At 41.5% G+C, this 20612-nt stretch overlaps 1 protein-coding gene across 4 annotated transcripts in view; it reads left to right on the top strand.

Moving 5' to 3' along the window:
- Positions 1-20612, top strand: part of KIAA0825 (KIAA0825 ortholog) — a 559317-nt gene that overhangs the window by 48966 nt on the left and 489739 nt on the right. For all 4 annotated transcript variants that reach the window (XM_040342242.1, XM_040342235.1, XM_040342259.1 and 1 more), the window contains exon 4: positions 3245-3893. In XM_040342242.1, coding sequence (XP_040198176.1) covers positions 3245-3893 — 649 coding nt within the window. The remainder of the gene's footprint in view (positions 1-3244; positions 3894-20612) is intronic.

Raw genomic sequence — 20612 nt, 5'->3', positions numbered from 1 at the left:
CGCCTATTCACCCCTGCCAATCAGAGGAAACCTTGTATTCATTGATAAAAATACAAGGCTTCTCATAAATGGCAGTGATTCAATACAACCAACTCTAACTTTATGTGGTTAGTGAAGGGGAAGTCCACCATGCTGCTGCCAGAACATAGCTTCCATTAAAGTGGTTGTATACCCCCTTTTTTAAATTTGTATCTATAGGTAAGCCTATAATAAGGTTTTCCTGTAGGTAAAATGAATATCTCCTAAACCTATACGGTTTAGGAGATATTCACCTTGCATGCAGCCGCTGACATCAGTGACGCATGCGCATTGAAGGTCCGGCGAAGGTCCAGCGTATCGTGCTAGAACTTGCCGGAACAGAAGACTCCTGCATGCATGCACGGGAGTGACGTCCTTGCAGCTCCAGCCACTCACAGCGCCAGAGCCGCAAACCCGTAGGAAACTCAGAGGAGAAAATGGAAGCTACCTCAGCGTTGACCAGGATGCGATGCGGAGGCTTTGTTCTAAGGTAAGTATAATAAGCTAGTATGCATACTAGCTCATTATGTCTTTGTCTTACAGGGTTTTATTTTTTTTCGATTGCGGGTATACAACCCCGTTAAAGCCTAACTTCAGTTTTCATTTCACTCTATTAGCTGGATTTAGGTAGCCGTGCCTAACGTTAGGCAGGCGTAGTGTATTTCATATACACTACGCCGCCGTAAGTAAGAGAGGCAAGTGCTGTATTCACAAAGCACTTGCGTCCTAAGTTACGGCGGCGTAGCGTAAATGTGCCGGCGTAAGCGCGCCTAATTCAAATTGTGAAGAGGTGGGCGTGTTTTATGTAAATAAAGCATGACCCCACGTAAATGACGTTTTTACCGAACGGCACATGCGCCGTCCGTGGACGTAACCCAGTGCGCGTGCTCCAACTTACGCCGCAAAGACTCATTGCTTTCGACGTGTACTTAAATTACGGCCAGCCCCATTCACGGACGACTTACGCAAACGACGTAAACAAATGTAAAATTCGACGCGGTTCCGACGTCCATACGTAACATTGGCTGCACCATCTTTTTGGTGGAATATCTTTAGACCTGAAAACGCCTTACGTAAACGGTGTATCTTTACTGCGACGGGCAAGCGTACGTTCGTGAATAGGCGTATCTCGCTGATTTACGCATTCTAGGCGTAAATCAGCATACACACCCCTAGCGGATGGCCTAAATAGACAGCTAAGATACGACGGCGCCGGCGGTCGTATCTTAGTCAGATTTAAGTGTATCTCAATTTGAGAATACACTTAAATATACGACGGCGCAGATTCAGAGTTACGACGGCGTATCTACTGATACGCCGGCGTAACTCTACCTGAATCTGGCTATATATTTCAATCTGATTTATTGTAGTTTTGAAAAACAAATGAACATACACAGTTCGGTGAGAAAAAATATGTACACCAATGCATCAGTGGGTTATCTCAACAGATATATCAGAGAAAACTACTATCTAATACAAATACAGTAGCAATATATTTAATGGCAATGTACATAATTTCCCAGTTAAACAAAGTAAAAAAGGATAGCACTGGGCAAGCCATTATGAGTAACTTGGTAATCCCAATCAGTATATCTCTCTCACCCACGTAGACTGGGGAGAGGAAGGCCTAGCAAGTATGGTGTCATACTGTATACAATGGAGAGTAATGTTATAAACAGCTGGTAACCTGTCAGTTTTAAACAGTAGAGAAGAAATAGGGAGCAGTTAGAATGGTTAACATGGTGCTATCCTTCCAGCAAAATATATTGTATCCATAGTTACGACGCCTTGTCAAATCTATTTTGGTTATTGGGGCGGCAACAAGTATATTTGTTATTAATAATTTTGTTTGATGTATGTAGCATAAACTACAGTATACAGCACTGTGTTCCAGCAGCAGTATGCGGACTGAACCATTCAATTTTCAAACTAAAATTAAGTTGAGCTGAGCACTGCTTAGCCATTCACAGAAAGCTTTGTATTTTTTTTTCTTTTTCTTTATTTTTTCTTTTAGATTAAAACCATATAATATGAGGTCAAACCTAAACACTTTAAATTTGTATGCAATCAGGCAGGCCCTGCCACTGCATGGTTGAAGGTAAATCTAAAGGATTCGATCAACAAAAGTTGTATAGTGTGTATCCAGCTTTACTCTAATTGGCTAAGGTTGAAAGATCAATATGTCATCCACCTGCTTCTCAGCCAATCAGAGGAAGCCAAACTTTTTTTTAACTTGTCAGGTTGCTTTAAATGACAGTGTCTTTCAAATCAAAGTTCATCCCTTTGTTCTGAAGATGAATGAATCGGATGCAAAAAAAAGTGTTATTATTTCATGTTTGAAAATGTTGATGGTTCTTTTTTTTACAGCTGCACCTGCAGGAGCTGCTGTATGTACACATCAACTCCCGGGATCATTTTCAGAGCTGAGAATTGCTGGCTTTTTGGGCTGGAGGGGGGACATGGCTGCAGGGCATAAGGTTTGGCCACTGATGGGATATGTGAAGCACTTCCAATGTCCTTAACTGGGTCAAGATATTCTCTGGGTAAAGATGTCGACCTTCTTTTATATCAGAGTTTTTATCTCATTGCTTAGAACAGTGGTCTCCAAACTGCCACCCTTGCAGGGCCCTTGCTTGCCTTTGTCTGGCTCTTGAGGCATTATTCCTGCCACTGACACCAACACTGGGGCACAATTCCTGCCACTGACACCAACGATGGGGCATAATTCCTTTCACTGAAAACAAAAATGGGTCACTATTCCTCCCACTGACACCAACTATTTCTCTCCTGAATACCAAAGATCAGGCATTGTTTAATCCCACTGGGAACATCAGCCCCCCTAATGGCTTAAGGACAGTAAACTGGTTTGGAGACTCTTGGGTTGGAGGGTTATTTTGCCATTCATTTAAGAGGCATACTCAAAAAATGTCCTGGTCAGATCCTGGTATTGCTGAACACCATATGTGCCTTCTTCACTGTTTACTTCCTTGCAGCTATAAATGTGACAAATCAATTAGTCTGTGTAATAAAATGTAATGTCCCCACTACCACCATCGAAGATGGCTGCTATAGCCATTTACAATAGTTTAGGAAAAAATGTAACTAGACAACCTTTTTAAATAGGTATTTGACTCATTTCAATGTACTGGGAATTTGTTAAATTCTTTCACGAAAATAGCTTTTTGTGATATGATCTTATTCTGTTTCTTTTCATAATTTTCCTTAGCAACATTTGTTGAAAAACAGTGAAGGTCAGGAAGATATGATCCTACAGCTTCTAGTGGACCTTTCCAGTGAGTGTGGTGTAACTTTTCCTACTTCAGCCAGTGGAGGATACTTTCAATTCGCATCTCAGACCTCACTACATGCTATTGATGATGACTTGTCCGTGGATCTGCAGGCTGTGTGGGATGATGTGAGACTGCAATTACGACGTCATCTAGTTGCAAAATTGCAAGCCACATCTCATACTTCCAATAGCCATTCTGGAATTCGGATGAAATCGAAGTGTTTGCAGTACCTGTTTTTTCTTTTCCCGGAGGCTGATGTCCTTGTTAAATACCAGAATATCCAGCATCATTTTGTTGTTGAACTTCTTCAAAGCTACAGAGGGAGAAGTACTGAAAATATACTTGGGGCTTACCAGAATGCTGTTCCCAAGCTGTATGCAATGATAAAAGAGGATATGTTTGTTTTAAGCCATGTTATAGACTCTTCATTAATTATTACATTTATCAATGAGACTTTCTTTGAAACCATCACAGAAGAGATGAAAACATTCTTTGAAACACTTTGTGAAACTGGCACAGAGGAGCAGGCTCTCCAGCCACCCAGGCTCAACAAGAAGAAACACAAGCAGAGAGTCCATGCCCTTGGTAAGTAATAAATTATTCCCAGTAGAATGTATTGATGATTCGTCATTTCTAGACTAGATTTGTCTCATTTGTCAAAAGCTGTTTTATGTAAACGAATGAACTGTAATTCTCCTCGGACAAATTACTGGAATTCTTTGTAATAGGAATAGATTTTTCAATTTTATAGGGAGATTGTTGAGTCTACCGTACGTAGTTAAATGTGATCCTGAAATTGTATAATGAAAAAAACAAACATGAGAATGCAGCATACGTATCTAAAACTTTTGTTTTTCATCTTTGCTCAAAATTGTGCCACTCTACTGAGTAGAATCATCTGCTCCCTTGTAACTTTGCCCTGTAACACCTGGTGGTATGTTTATAAAGCAATGGATGTGGCATTCACCAAACATTCTGTGTAGGTGTATATTCCTTTTTTTAAAGAGTGTGGAAGAATCTGAATCGTTATCAAGGTTTACTGCTCTTTTGGGCTCAATTGGAGAGACACTAGTTTGACTAGACAGGGAGTAATAGAAAGTTGCAACAGGGACACAAACTGTATAAAAATGACAGACATTCTAGCCTTCCCATATTCCACTGAACAAAGGCATTTTTTTTACTTCTGTCTGGGCTGCCCTGTCATTGGGAGCAAAAGAGAGGGGAGATCTTTCTAACACAGCCCCATAAAACACTGAGGAGCATTGTGACCTGGTTGCAAAATACCATGGGATATTTAAGAGATGTTTTTGTTGGAGCCTGGAGTAAGCTAGAGTACCCTTATTTATTTTACCTGTTGCAAGGTTTCATGTTACAAAATTTATGAACAGCCCATGGGATGAGTAACTTCGCATTACTATTGGGTGCTCAGTATGGGATATAAGGCCCACGGAGTGGACATTAGCTTGCACCTCCCACTGTTTTTGAGTTGGAATTTTTCCATAGATAGGGACAGGCTTACAACATATCCAAAACTGCTAATCTATTAAAAATGTTATGCATTAGACTCTAAAATTCAGAAAGTGGGGCAAAAAAATGGCCTGATGAAGATGTCTAGAAAAATAATATTGCAAAAAATGAGGATTTGCAACACCTTGTTGTTGTCTAGGCCAGCAAAGCTTTATTGGGTGTTCAGTGGGCTTTGTTGGTACAGGTCACTATTTGACATTAATATGGCTGTTCAGGAACTTGAGTAGATCGCAAATAAAAAAAAAAATCTTTATCACTCATTAACGATAAAAAGTAATTCGGAGACAAATGGGTTATACTACTGCCTTCAGGGGAAATTTGACACTGGCAAACAAAAAAGCCATTGGCTGTCCACGTATAACGTATAACAATTCCCACTCTCACGATGCTTACATTTTTTGTGTCCAAGGAGAATGGTCCTCTTTTCTCTTTGGAGAAAAGCTTTGCAATTGTTACTAGACACGTTTTTGTTTTTTACATAAGATCTTTTTCTTCAATCAAGTATTTATCATTCTACTGCCGAGCTAAGCTCTTATGCAGCTATTCAAAGGAGTTAATCCTTGGAGTCGGCTCAGAGGCTGTACCTGAACCCTTCTGGACAGAAGATTGTGTGGGTTGCTTGTAATGTGACCCTCAGGCACTAGGCTTTGCTAGTAGCACTCCCCAGACAACTGGTTTGTTATCTGCTGAGTTTTTTACAGGTCCAGGGCTGTGGCACAGGCTCGGGTGTGTCCCTGTTCCTAATGTTTCCTTTGGAAGTATGCTAATGGCTGCTTTGCAAAATTCCCTGGAATGTGGTATTCTTCACTGGGCTCTGCTTTGGCACTCTCTAGTGCTTTAGTACTGTGCTTGTTCACCACAGAACACTTTCCAGGTCAACAGCTATGGTAATAGTATAAAAAAAATTGCCCTTTTTATTACACAACTGTACATTTACCTATTTGTTGGAACAATTTATCCTGGATTGAATTCAGGTTTGATGAGCACATACCTCATTGAGGGGCACTTATTTGAACATTTCTTGGTTAAAAACACACATACACACAAAGGGTTACATTTTAGTATGGGAGGAGTTATGAAGTCAATCCTATATCTTGGCTTTGTAAATTTTGTCTGTTCCTGATTGGTTGTTGGTACAACTTAAGCTCTGAGTCTCATAGGGCATCACTCTGCTTAAAAAAATTGATCCTGTGAGGTCCTGAAACATTGGCCTGTGATGCCTGCTGCTTTATGTGAATAAGGGAGAAGATTATCACTATACTAGGGTATTCTGCTAAGAATCCCTATTTTCCTATGACTATGACAAGTCTTTTGGACTTAGCCCTATGTGGCCATGTCACACTAATTCTTTTCTCCCACCATCAGTTTTTCCCTGAAAAGGTTAATGTCCTGGAAAAATTAGGTTTGTCTTTGCTGCTACCTATAGTGACACCTCACCTCCAATCATAAACCCTCTCTGCTTTTAGTAGCTGGTTTATGAGTACCCAAGATTCAAACTGATGTGTTTATTTACATTGCCTACAACATGTTGGATCCCAAATGCAAAGGAGATCTTCTGTAGGCCTCTCCAGCTCAAGATCTTTTATCAGCACTGGGGCAGGCTGCAGTGTCCCCAATCAAGGACCTGATAGCAGGGATCATTGTCTGCTGCTTGGGACTACACACTCCTTGGACTCTTCTCTAGCTCCCTCAGGTGTGACTCCCTCCTCTGAATTATCTAGGGTGGAATGTTAGCTTACCCAGAATGCAGGGGATTTTGGTTGGTGGATCGCAGAATGGTGTTGTGAGCTTTTAGTTTCTCGCATAGATATTGGGGGGCATTTCCCAGAATACACTTATGCGTTAGACAGAGTGCTTTGAAAGTGATTCTGTCTTTTACGGGCAACCAATGAAGGGATCTCAACGAAGGTGAGATTGATTCCCATGTTTTTTTTTCACAAGTCAAGCGGCCGTATTTTGAACGACTTGCAGATGAGTGATTCGGTGTTTTGAAGTCCAAGCTAGAGGGCATTTGCATAGTCAAGTCTGGAGTTGATAAGTGTCCCCACCACCACTGCTATGTCTTTTTTTGGGATAAAGGGAGTGAGTCTGCGTAGAAGGCGCAGCAGATGGTGCGATCCGCTGACTACTAAACCTATTTGTGCATCCATTGTCATGTAGGTGACGAAGATGACTGCAAGACTTTGTTGCTGGGGGGTGATGGATTGACCCAGAATGGGCGGGGGCGTCCATGTTGTTGCGGGATGAATCTTCCGATTGGCCTTAAACAGGAGAAGTTCTGTTTTTGAGCCATTGAGTTTAAGGTAACTCTTTGTCATCCACTTTTCTATCAAAGTTTCTTCCAAGTTTAAAGATATCATATTGGTTCTTATTTATCTATTTTGCACGTTTAAAATCTGAGCAACCTCTGTCTGAGACTAATCTTGTTTTTAATCTAGGCTTCCTTTAAAGGTCCAAAGACTATCGGAACCTTTCCAGTAAACACTTTACTTCAATCTATTCTTAAACCTTATCTGCACAGTAACTGGACTACTCTGACAGTCTGTCTGACAATCTTGTTTTCTCCTCCAAACTCTTTGCCGAACAATATCTGTTTTGAGGAGGTATTTATTAAGAAATGGGCCATTCGCATCTGGCCATTTTTTGACTTAATAAAACACTGGCTGTGTTTAGGGTCAGGTTGACAAGCAATTGGAAGCCCTTTCCAAGCCCTTATTTACCCTGACAGGTCCTGCTATGCAACCTATTATTAATAATAATAATAATAATAATACAGAATTCATATAGCTGCAACAGTTTACACAGCGTCTTACTCTAGTGGTAAGACTTGACTAAGCTGGACTAGGCAAACAACTAATGAACCAGAACCTTACTGATCGTTCAGTTTTTGAAACTATTTGAGCTTCTACCCAAGACATCTTTGACAAAAATTTTGGTCTGCCAAACTACAATGTAAAAAATGGCTACTGTGTATGCCTTTGAACATCTTTGTAACGATTCTATAGACACTCTTATTAGTCACTGGTGGAAAAAAATACACTTTTTTGCCCCAGCAGAAGAAAAATAAGCCTCACATTATCACTAGTTCTTTTAGGTTCTATCAGGCCTGCAAGTCTAGACCTAAGTTCATGATCCAGTACAGTCCAGTCACAGATCCTGACAGACAAGTAATTTCTGTTGGTCTTTGCAGACACCTGTACGAGAGCATCTCAGATAACTGGGTAAAATAAGTGATGTCAAAGGACTTCAACCTGGTGTTTTGCTGCCTCCAACCTGCCTGTCTCCACTCATCCTACTAGACCTCCATGCTGCCCTGGCAGACCTCCTAAGTCAATGATTTATTACCGTTGTTCTAGAAGGGGGAAATTCTCAATGTTTCTACTCAAACCTGTTTACTGTTCTTAAGCCTAAAAAGTAATTCTCCCCATCATAGATCTGAAGGCACTCACTGTCTTCCTTTTGAGTTCAGAAAAGTTGCATGGATTCCATCAGGTCTCTCAATGCCATCCTTAGGGAGACTTTCTAGCCTCTGTGGACATCAAGGATGTGTGCTTGCAAGTCCGTATATTTTCAGCACAGCGATGCTACCTGCATTTTGATGTGAGCACACAGTTTTATCAGTCTGTAGCTTTTCCATTTGATCTGTTCTCTATGCCCTGAGTGTTCAATAAGGTCCCAGCACTAGTACTAGCTCTCCTGTGCTTACAGGGCATTCCCATAGTAAGATACCTAGGCCTCCTCTTGAGGGAATAATCAGCACAGGCTCTGTCAGGCAATATTCAGTGGACTGTTCAGACTCCACAAAGTTTTGATTGGATCTTGAACCTACAAATGTCAGCACTGGAACTAGTTCATCACTTGAAGTATCTGGGTCTCATTCTAGAAACTGCTCAGTCCAGAGTTTTTTTTTTCCTCAAGACAAACTCCAAACTCCTTCTTTTTTTTTTTTTTTTTTTTTTTTCAGATTCGGACTCTGTAGTCCAGAAGCTGTTGAACTCTCTTCTTTTGCATGAGAGTTCTGGGCCTAATGGTAGCCTCATCAAGGCAGTCCAGTTTACTAAATTCTACTCCAGACCATTGCAACTCAAAATTCTGCCTACATGGATAAACCGATACGCTAAACATTCAAAAACCTGTTATTCCTGACCTGGTGGCTCAGGATTCCAGCTCTGGAGCCAGGGAAATTTATTTCTTCCACTGTTCTGGAAGCTTTTCTCTATGGATGCCAGCCTGAAAGACTGGAGAGGAGTCCTAGAAACCCTGGCAGTGCAGTGGACTTGGACGAAACGTCTCTACAGTACTGTACCTCTCATCTAAAGGGTCATCCAGATCAGGTTCCAGATGGACATCACCATCAGGGAAGAACCAGTATTCTCACTGCTGGAACACGAGCAAAAAGATTCTGTCTTGGGCAAAACTTTGTTTTTTGCCTTGACTGCAGTCCACATTCCAGAATTCCAGAATGGTCCCTTTTTAACAAGTATTGTTGTAGGACATCTGTTGCAGGTGAGGAATTCCTTTTGTAGACCTCATGACTTCCAGATTCAACAACCAACTGCCCATGTTTTTCTCCAAATGCTGAATATTCTCCAGTGTATGCCCTTGCTACTTGTGGTATCACTACAACCTTTCCTGCTCTAAAACTCTTTAATTTTCTCTGTAAGACTGTAGGGCATTGCATTGGTTCTCATTGCATCGAACTGGCCCAGGATAATATGGTACTCCCACCTCATCAGATCCTTTGAAGACTCCCTGTCTGCTCTTCAGGGACTGATTTATTACCCTACTTCATGGTTGCTAACTTTGATGGCTTGGCAGTTGAAACCCAGGTCCTAGGAGTTCTTTGTGATCTTGCCTTGTCTCTCATTCCTTTAAGGCATTTGTACAAGGTTTTTCCCATATAATCCCACCTGTTCAATCTTCAGTGACGCCGTAGGATCTCAACCTGGTCCTGTCCACACATCATAGAACACCATTGGAACTTGTCCAGGCTTTTCTGCTGTCAACTCCCATCAATAAGGTTGTTTTCCTAAGGCCCCTTTCACAGGTGCAGTGGCGGTAAAGCGCCAATATTTTTAGCGGTGCTTTACCATCGGAATTGCGGCAGGAGTAGGCCGCTAGCGGTGCTGTTTTACCCCCTGCTAGCGTACGGAAAAGGGTTAATACCACCCGCAATGCGCCTCTGCAGAGGCGCATTGCCGGTGGTATAGCTGCGGTGTCCCATTGCTTTCAATGGGAAGGAGCGGTAAACACACCGCTCCTTCACAGCTCCAAAGATGTGGCTAGCAGGACTTTTGGATCGGTCCTGCTAGCGCACTGGAGAAACAGCAGCTGCTATTTCAGGTCAGTTTGCCGGCACTATTTTTGCGCAATAGCGCCTGCAAATTGCCCCAGTGTGAAAGGGGTCTAACTGCTATCACCTCTACGAGGTGTGTTTCTGAATTAGTGACCTTGTGTTGTAAAGAACCTTTTTCTTATTCTGCTCCAAGAAAAAATTGTCTTGAGACAGTCTCTTTTCTCCCTGAGAAGTTTCATCCTTTCACCTTAACCAGGACAATTTTATTCCATCCCTTTGTCCGACTCCAGTACATTTCAAGGAGGGTTCTCTTTATTGTTTGGATGTTTAGATTTAGAACTGTTCATGTTGTTCGCATAGCTTCATTGTCATTAATTGGGAATCCATAACCACTAGGAGAAGAATGGCCAACCAGAACAACTAGTTGTGATCAGATAGTGGTGAAAGCCGCAGAGTAGGTAGAGCATGCTCAGCATGCCTACTCGCTTGATGATGGTGAGAGTCCTGAAAAAGGCAGAGATGCAGAATTTAAGGTAGCGCCTGGTCTTCATTTGAGTTCCTAAAGGTGGAGTAATGCACTACAGGCAATACCCAGGTTGCTGTCTTCCGACTCATGGCACATTTGTGCCGAGCATGGCACATTTGTGAGCAGGAGACCGTTCCTTGCAGTGCTGGAATTACTGGACAGCAGGTAACGTAGGAGTAAGGCTACATTCGCACAGGCAATTTGGCCCACTGCTAATGACAGTAGCAGGAATCTACTGATTCCTGCAGCTGCTTTTGCCACCTGTGAGCTGCTAGCTGCAGCCGCCAAGCCCATACACTTTTTTTAACAGTTTGATGGTGGCTGAAGCTATCTGATGCTGTTTTTACAGCCAATGACTACCTGAGGTGATTTCGCTGAAGGGCATCTAGCAACAATAATTGTCGGGTCATCAACCCTGAGCACTTTCAGCAGCTAATTTAATCACTTACTGAGTATGCTGCTTCTTCATCTTTTAATCCTTGTCTTTGTTTCAGTTTAAGTTGGTGCCATGACCACTGCCCCAGGTTTCTTGTTGCAGGGTAGCGCCTTCCTCTTGCTGCGTTCGATGGAGTCACTCTTACAGGCAAGAATTAGAGTTATGTCTTCCTACACTGTGTGCATCAATAGAAGCCCCATAGGCCAGGATGACAAGACACTCCCCTGCTACTGCCTCCTCCCTTCTCCAAAGAAGTTCACGGGAGCCAGTAGCATTGAAAGTTGTAAACCACAAATGATAGAGAGAGTTTTAAAAATTAGTTGCTGGGTAATGTTTGTTTTTATTGTACTCCATATGTTAAGCCATAAATCGCTGAGGGTTTAACCGTACTTTAAGGATAAGGTTCTATCTTTTCCTGTTAAAACACACTCTACTAAATCAACAAGTGCTTATTGGGCCTTTTGGCATCAGGCACCTGTTTTCTCAGATTTGTAACTCTGCAAACTGGTCTTCTGTTGTTATGTTTTCTAAGTTTTAACAGGTAGAACAAATTTGATTTACCAGGTGGATATTCAGTCCTCCGCTAATGCAACGTTTGGGCATAAGGTCCTTCAGGCATGTCTTTGAACTTCAGGCGTCCCCTCAATTTTGGACAATCTAATTGCCTCTAAATTACTTCTGACCCTATGTCCCCTATTGTTTAATAAAGAAAAGAGGGTTTTTGTACATACTGTAAAATCATTTTTTTGGCGTTTTAGGGTACACAGGTCCCACCCTTCTGTGTTTGTGATCTACTCATAATACTGCTTTTCTTCAACCTGAAACATTATGGGAGCAGTGGGTGGGGGTTAAACCCAGGTAGCCAATTTTTTGGTTTGCCGATGTCAAATTCCTCCTAAAAGCAACAATATACCCCAATTGCATCTGAATTATTTCTGATTAGGTGTCCCTCAATGAACTCAATAAACGCTAAAACTGATTTTTTAGTACAAAAAAAAAAAACAGTTTTTGTAATGTCGTTCATTTTCACAGAACCCTTCTTCTAAACTCATCCATGTTGAACGGTATTGGGACCACTCATCTATTACCTAAGAGAGTCTCCTTTTAAATACAAGTGGAGGTTTTACAGACTTATCTCCAAGTCTAGTGCTATGTTAGATTAAGATGCTTGTATAAGTGTTTTAACTGAGGTGACCGATGGCTGGTCTTCTTCCCCCATGTTCCTAACCATATAAGGTCCTGGGAAAGATGGGAACTAGCCACTCCTTTATGTAGGCTGTAAAGATTAGGGAAACTTAATGGGCCTTGTGGTGAAGCATTCGTGGTAAAATACCATCTTGTTCTTGCTGCTTATCCACCTGCTGCTACTGAGTAAAATCCTCTCTATATAAATATATTTAAAAATAACCATCAAAATGTAACAGATTTTAAATTTGAGTCACATATTGTTAAAACTGGTTAATATCAGCTTTTAAAAATCTAAAAAGATATATGCATAGGTTGTCGTAGAATGGGAATGTTGTGGGTACAGTACAATAATTCAAACTTCATCAATATATTTTATATCCATAATTTTTATTGAAAATGTTCAATTTGACAAGAAAAATAAAATACAGAAACAATAAAGAATAAATAAACTGATATACACAGCACCAGATATACATCTATACAATAAGTCAAAGGTGTTTAGGCCATATAGACCAACAGTCATCAAACTTTTTGCAGTTTAATGAGTTAATAGCTATTAGTCGTTCGAACATGTAGTTCCTGTGAACTGCTGTTTTTACATCAGATATGTTTATGGCTTTGTTGTGTTTCCAGTTACGCAGTATCAATGAGCGTGTTTCCAAAAGTATATGGGTTATGACTGGTCTGAAGTTGTGCTGGAATTTATCTATGTTTAGATGAAGGATTGCTAGTGCAGGGTCTGGTGTGGTGATCATACCTGTCAGAGAGGAGATTAGTCGGAAGACCTGGTTCCATAAGCTCTTGATGTTTGGACAAAACATGTGTAGTTTACAGGGGTCGACAAAATCTGGGCGCCAGGTCGCAATTGCGACAAGAAATTGTGACCTGGGGCCCGCGGCGGCCGGTAATTGAGGCCACAGCTTTGCGATCGCGTGGCGGGGGAGGTGGGGGCGCACAGAGGCACAGGATTCTGTGTCTCCGTGCGCCCCCGCCGCGCAACGGCCGGCAATTGAGGCCGCGGCTTTGCGGCCTTGTGAAGTCCCAAGCTCTTCGTTCTGTGAGCTGGCGCCATCTGGTGGTGGCCGTTGGCATTACAAGTTTAACCGCTTTCTAATGTGTAATCTTTCACTATTTTCACTGCCATCTCCTTCCCTCTAAATAGAACCCCCAAACACTTTTTATATATATATATATATATATATATATATATATATATATATATATATATATATATATATATATATATATATATATATATATATATATATATATATATATATATAATATAAATTTTATTCTAACACCCTAGAGAATAAAATGGTGATCATTGCAATACTTTCTGTCACGCCGTATTTGCGCAGCGGTCTTACAAGCGCACTTTTTATGGGGAAAAAATACACTTTTTTTTTTTTTTTTTAAATTAAAAAAATCAGACAACAGTAAAGTTATCCCAATTTTTTTTATTGTGAAAGATAATGTTACGCCGAGTAAATTGATACCCAACATGTCACGCTTCAAAATTGCATCCGCTCGTGGAATGGCGACAAACTTTTACCCTTTAAAATCTCCATAGGCGACACTTGATCATAGCTACTGTTTTGGAGAATGTCAGTTTGTCCTGAAAAATGTTATAAAAGAACGAAATGCCTTTTCGTATCTTGTGTGGCTTTGGAGTAAAAATGCCATACTTTACTCAGAAGAGTTATGGTTGGCAGGGGCATGTGTCTTATGAGGTGCGTGATTTGCATACATTTGAAGATTTTTGTATTCTGGAGGTGGTATTGTGTCATAAGTTGCGCAGATTTGCATTGTGTGCCCTCATAAAGGTCCGACAGAACACATATGAATTACACAGGTTCTGAGGCTAATTTAATTTAGATAAGGCTCCACTTGAGTTCAATTACCACCTTAATCAGCCACAGAACCTGTGTAATTCATATGTGTTCTGTTTTAAAGGGATGAGGTGGCAACCCTATCATCCACGAATAAATTGATAGTGTGTTTGTTAGAGCCAAACTGAAAGCCCAAGATCAGAGGGTGAGAGCGTATAGCTTCAGCCAGAGGTTCTATCATGAGGTTAAAAATGGTTGGGGACAGTGGACAGCCCTGTCTGGTCCCATTCGAGATCGAGAAGGGTGTCAATAGAAAACCAGCAGCATAGGCCTGTGCGGACGGTGAGGAGTAGAGGGCCAAAATAGCATTTAGTATATTCCCCTTGAAACCAAACTTATCTAAGACATGTTTCATGCAAGTCCAGTGGACTCTGTCAAACGCCTTCTCTGCGTCTATTGAAAGAGAAGGTGTTCAAGTGCTTTCAGCATGGTGTATTACATTTATGATTCACCTTGTTGCGTCCGAGGTTTGTCTCCCCCTCAGGAACCCCATCTGGTCGCGTTGAATGAGCAAAGGCATAATGTTCGTCAGTCTTTTTGCCAACAGTTTTGCGTAGATTTTGGTATCGGTATTGAGAAGAGATATGGGCCTAAAGTTTGCTGGGGTATTGGGGTCCTTACCCGGTTTTGGTAGTGTCACTATGTGTGTCCTCAACATCTCTTGGGGAAGAATTGAGGATTCTGCGGCTTTGTTGAAAACCTCGGACATGTGTGGCGATAGAATAGATTTAAGGGTTTTAAAGTATTCATTTGAGAATCCATCGGGGGCCTGATGATTTTCCATTTGGTAGGGAGTGAATAATTTTTTCTACCTCTTGGAGCATGACTGGTGCATTTAATTCACTAAGCTGATGTTCCGATAAAAATTTGGGGATTTTGTCTGTGGTTGGTTGTGGCGTGGTGGGATCTGAATGCAGATTGTATAAGGAACAATAATATTCTACAAATTGATTTGCTATTTCTTGTGGGTTGACAATCTTGTGAGATGAAGTGGTGTGCTTCAGGTATGCTATTCTTACTTTTATTACGAGCTGCTTTAAGTCTATTGGTTAGATATTTGCCTGTTCTATTGGCGTTGGAGTATTAATTTAGTTTTAGACGGCTGCTACAGGTATGAGAAGGGTGGATAAGAGAATTGAACAATGAACTCTCTACCCTGGAGATATTTGTGGTTAGTGGAGTGTCATTATCAGGCGTTTCCACCGGTTTTCTTCTTAGAGGAACGCTTGTGTGATACCACCTGCCAATCATTTTGCATGGGTTGCAAACCTGATCGAGGCGATTTTTGGGCAGGTTGATCAGGAAGTATACCCCATTGGTGCAAGATACTCAGTCTGTCTTCCAGTTTGGACACAGACACAGTGTTACCATTATGAGTTATAGTGAGGGTAGCTGGGTATTTCCATTTGTGGAGGATACTGTGGTTCCTCAATGCTTTGGTGACAGTCAGCAGGTTGCAACAGTGTTGTAGCGTGTGCCTGGATAAATCCGGAAGCATTCTGATAGTGGCGTACTGCTGAGGGATTCCACCCGGCTTGAAGGAGTTGATCCTTAATGTGATAGAAATTAACCCTCAGCAGGACATCTCTGGGTGTGTCATCAGGGAGAAAGGTCAGTTTAGGGATCTTGTGCATCCTATCTACGAGAAGATCATGTGCTATCGCTTCAGGTAGCAGGGTTGAGAACAGGGTCTGGGAGTATTGCAGGAGCTGGTTAGGGGGTACGGATTCAGGAATTCCTCTCAGTTTGAGGTTATTCCTCCTGGACCTGTCCTCGAGATATGCGCGCTTATCATTTATCCATTCTATGTCTTCTCCCTGCACTGAGTGTGCCTCTACCATAGTGTTATAGGATGAGGTGTAATCCTCCATCTTGGATTCAACTGTATGAACTCTGTGTCCCAGTGCTTGTACTTCCCTTTGGCATTCATTCAGCCCTTTTAAGCATGTCAGACTGCAAAGAGGATCTTAGGGAGAACAGCATGTCCTTAAGCATCGTATCAGACACTGGTCTGTCAGCAGTGGGGAATTCGGCTATGGGATCCCTTCCCTGTGAGTTCTGGCCTGCTGTGGAGATATGAGGATCGCTTACCTCCATGCCTGTGTCTGGTTGCAAAAAGAAAAAGTGCAGCGCTAAATTATATATGGTATGAAACCATATATATACAGTGTTTTGCTGTAACAAAGTGCTCACAATCAAGTGAGAATGAATAAATCTACTTCGGTGAACAAATATAAATACCTGGAGGTATGTGACAAAAAATATAATATGTGTGATACCAATGAATACCACAAGGGTGCTCACAATCAAGTGAGAATAGATTAAACCCACTAGGGTAAACAAATATAGATATCTGGAGGTATGTGACAAAAATAATAATATATGCAATACCAATGAATGCCACAAGGGAAATATAAATGAAAATATTAGTAAAAGGAACTATTCCTGTTGCAGAAAGTCCAAGTAGAAAACAAAAGGAACAGCATTGAGGTAGACCAAGTTACAAAAACATGTGAGGCGAGTCTTCTCAGAGCAGGAATCAAATATATGATGCGTGGTATAATCCAATATTGATTTAAGCGGATGATAGAGGCCACATCAAGGTATCACTCTCGTAGGGTCAGCCAAAACATCTGAATGGTAAATGTAAAAGATGGATACTCTTACCAGATAAGGTGGACACACTCATCAGCGACGGTGTGTCAATCAAGCATGCACAAGCTCCTCAAAGCGATAATGGCAGTGGAACAGCCGATGGAACCGCAGACAATCACAGTCACTTTTTTATGCCCCAGTTGAAGAGCTAGTAGCTCGAAACATGTCGGGTACATAGCCTGTGGGCACTTTGCTACAGCAAAACACTGTGTGTATATATATATATATGGTTTCATACCATATATAGTTTAGCGCTGCACTTTTTTTTTTCTTTTTGCATACAACATTGTTCCATTGTTGGTGTTGGCTACTATATTTTATATTTATCCTTTCACATGATTAGCGCAATTTTTTTCTTTATTTTTTTCATCTGTGACTGGTTGCGGCCTAGGCAGGGAACATTCTCCTCTGTCTGGATTTGGCCGGGCTCCTGGTGGTAGGACTAGATGTCCCAGAGGACACGCTGGTTGCCAGAGCCGGGCGGGTGTTGTTTAGGGCCGTATCGATGGTTGTTAAGCTGGCTGTGCTCCGGCCTAGTGTCCCCTGTGCCGCCGCCATTTTGTTGATGGCCCTGGTGGATGAGGAAGCTGTCCAGCTTTTGCGGCTGCTGGGGCTTCTTTCTATTCCTCGTCATGTTCGGTCGGACCCGCGAGTGTTCTGTGATCGGATACCCGCGTTTGAGGCCGTGGATGGTACCGGTGGGCGCTAATGTAGGCGATTTAATCTCTGGTAAGCGAGCGGAGTTCCTGGGCTATGCGTCCATGTTAGAGTCCGGTCGCCATCATTGTATTTTATGGTCAAAGAAATGGCCTTCACTATCTCATAGCTTGGGAAATGTATTATGGTGTCACTTGGACCCTTCTTTTCAAAAGCTGGCTTACCTCAAAATCTTGGAACTTGCCATCCTTTTCTGGATAAACTTTTGGCTGGAATGTGTAACCCTATATACAGATAGATGACCGCACTTGCATGATGCTGACATCTCCAATTATCTCTAACAGACACGGTCAGAATGGACACATAGGACATGCTGGTATTTGCAGTTCTTCAGTGCTTCCAGTACTGATACTTTCATACTTACTTTATTTTCTAAAGTAAACCGTTGGTAATTAAGAGAGTTATTCAGCACCTATAGATAATTGTGAAACACTTTCAGGAATTTATTTGGGATGTGTACAGAAAATATGTCTCTGTGAAATTGCTTTTTTTCCCCGTTAAAGTTACAATTGACGCTAAACTTTAACTAGAAAAAAAGATAGTCCACATGCAGAAAGGAAGGTGGTTGACTTGATATTTGTTTTACTAAGCAGCGTACAGGGAAATACATGCACAGTAATTGATCCTGGTGGATGTATAAAACTGAATAATCTAACACTGACCCATGTAAATTTAATACAGATGTATGGCTGCTGTCTAGAAGCTGCAGCTAAGACAGAACATACGGTCTTAGATATTTATTAGATGTATTCAAGCCATAACGTAATTCACAGAAGCCGTAATACTGTCAAAGCTGCAGTCGCGTTCCATTGCATCATTGTAGTAGAGGATGTAGCAGATAATTATGATATACAATATTTTAACCTCCACATTATTACTCTACTTCAGTCGGTTGTTTATCGCCAGGAGGAAAGAGCTTCAGCAGAACAGTATGTAGTGTGACACAAATGTTTTACTAAATGTCTAAGAGCAGCTACAGGTCCTCTTCTGGTTGACTGTTAGTACTGACATATTGGACAGAAGTCTACAAGCAACAAACTTTGTAATACACGACAAGGAGAAATATACATTTTTAAAAGGTTGTTCAGTTATTGCAAAAGTCTTAAATCCCCACTTCACCACTGTGGAGAACAAACAACTTGTGCTGCTGTACAGGGATACAAAAAGATAAGTTGGTCCATTTGGATATATGGGAGTTCCGTTTGGAGTTCCAGGCATAAAAAATGAGAGAAAAGGCCTTCCATTACTTTCAATTTATTGTTCCTTGTAGGAAATCCTAAGGAACTTGCTTAGAAATTGAACTAGCATATAAGGCTGTAGAAAAAACAAGTACCGGTAATTGAAGGTTGTCAGTTGGCCATAAAGAAAACATATGCTAAGAGAAATTTGGAGGCTGCCATTGCTGATATCTGCTTTTAAAAATGTCTGTTGCCTGGTCATTAACCCAAAACTAGTAACCTAGCACATCGGTGTTTTTTGAGAGTTCTAGAAGTCATACACAACCATGGCAACTTGCATTTTCAGGAGAAGGTTAGTAACGGGGGCATGCGCAGCGGGGATCCTCGGCTAAAGGCCCGGCAGACGCCGGACCTTGCCGGAATGAAGTCTCCCGTGCGCATGGGCGGGAGTGACGACATCGCCACTTCAGCCAATCACAGCGCTGGAGCAGCGATACCCGGAAGACACGCCGAGGCAAGATGACATCTCGCTCGGCATGGAACAGGTAAGTTCTCTACACCTCGTTCCAAGGTAAGTATTTCCTTTTGTCTTTTGCCTTTCAGGTGTAAAAAAATAAGGAAAATGTATTGGGTATACAACCGCTTTAACTTGTCTAGAGTGTCACAAAAATCACTGAATGAATCCAGGCCTTGAAATGAGGCCTATAACTTCCAAGACTATTTTTTATTTATTTTTTCCTTTTTATTTTCTCCTGTTGAGCTGACCAGTAACACTCTTTCTCTTCCACTCCACTTCAGGTACAACAAAAACACCTTTGGACTGCAGCATTTTCAGTCTGGGTAGAGGGTAGCGTTAAGGCTGGTACACACTGTATATATGTGGTATAACTGAGTATCATTGAGCAACTGAGTATCGTGGTACTTCTGAGTATTGTTGAGTATTGTGGTATAACTGAGTAGTGAGCACTGTTGAGTAACTGAGTATTGTGGTATTTTTGTGTAGTGCATAGTGAGTACATATGTATTGTGAGTAACTGTGTGAGTACCTGGGTGAGTACATATGTATAGTGAGTAGCTGAGTATTGTGAGTGTTGGGAGTACCTGTGTATTGTGAGTACCTGAGTGTGTGAGTATGTGAGTGTTATGGGTACCTGAGTGTTGTGTGTATCTGAGTAGTGTTTGTGTATTGTTAGTACCTGTGTATTGTGAGCGCACAAGTGCTGCAAGTGCACATGGGCTGTGTGTGCACGTGGAATGTGAGTACCTGTGTATTTTATTGTTGAGTACCTGTGTATTGAGTATTAGCGTCAGAAAGCTAGTTGTTGGTTAGTTGACGAATACTGCTGTGCAAAATGTAAGCACAATGTTTCCCTGGAAGCCCAGGTTCTGAGAGGGGTGAAAACGCTTGAGAGGGGATATGATTTTGATTTACAAATACCATACTGGTGACCCCACAACATAGATGAAACTCTTCTGTGAAAGGGAGTTTAATAAGACATGTGGCCACTCATTAATAATAGAAGAAAATAGTTTTTAACCTGAGCTGCATAGAGAAAGAAGAGGCTTTCACCATGTCAGATGCCCACTGTCGTGGCCACATCCCGGGTTGGATAGAACAAGAAAGAACCCCCCCCCCAGAATGGGAAACATATCAACTTTTGATACAACCATTGTCTGTGGCTTTCAAAGGAAAGCCACAGACAATGGTTGTATCAAAAGTTGATATGTTTATTATATAAAGATTAAAAAGCGTAAAAACGTCTTAAGGAATGTAACAAAAAACAACATAAAACAAAAATACATGTGGATGACAGTGATACTATCCGATGGGTGGTGGTCCCCAAATTCTGATGCGTTTCCAGTTTTCACACCTTCGTCAGGGATATATG

The sequence above is a fragment of the Rana temporaria genome, chromosome 1 (genome assembly GCF_905171775.1).
Source record: "Rana temporaria chromosome 1, aRanTem1.1, whole genome shotgun sequence".
NCBI lineage: Eukaryota > Metazoa > Chordata > Amphibia > Anura > Ranidae > Rana > Rana temporaria.
The sequence above is the reverse complement of the archived record's forward strand: the minus strand, read 5'-3'. Positions and strand labels throughout refer to the sequence as shown.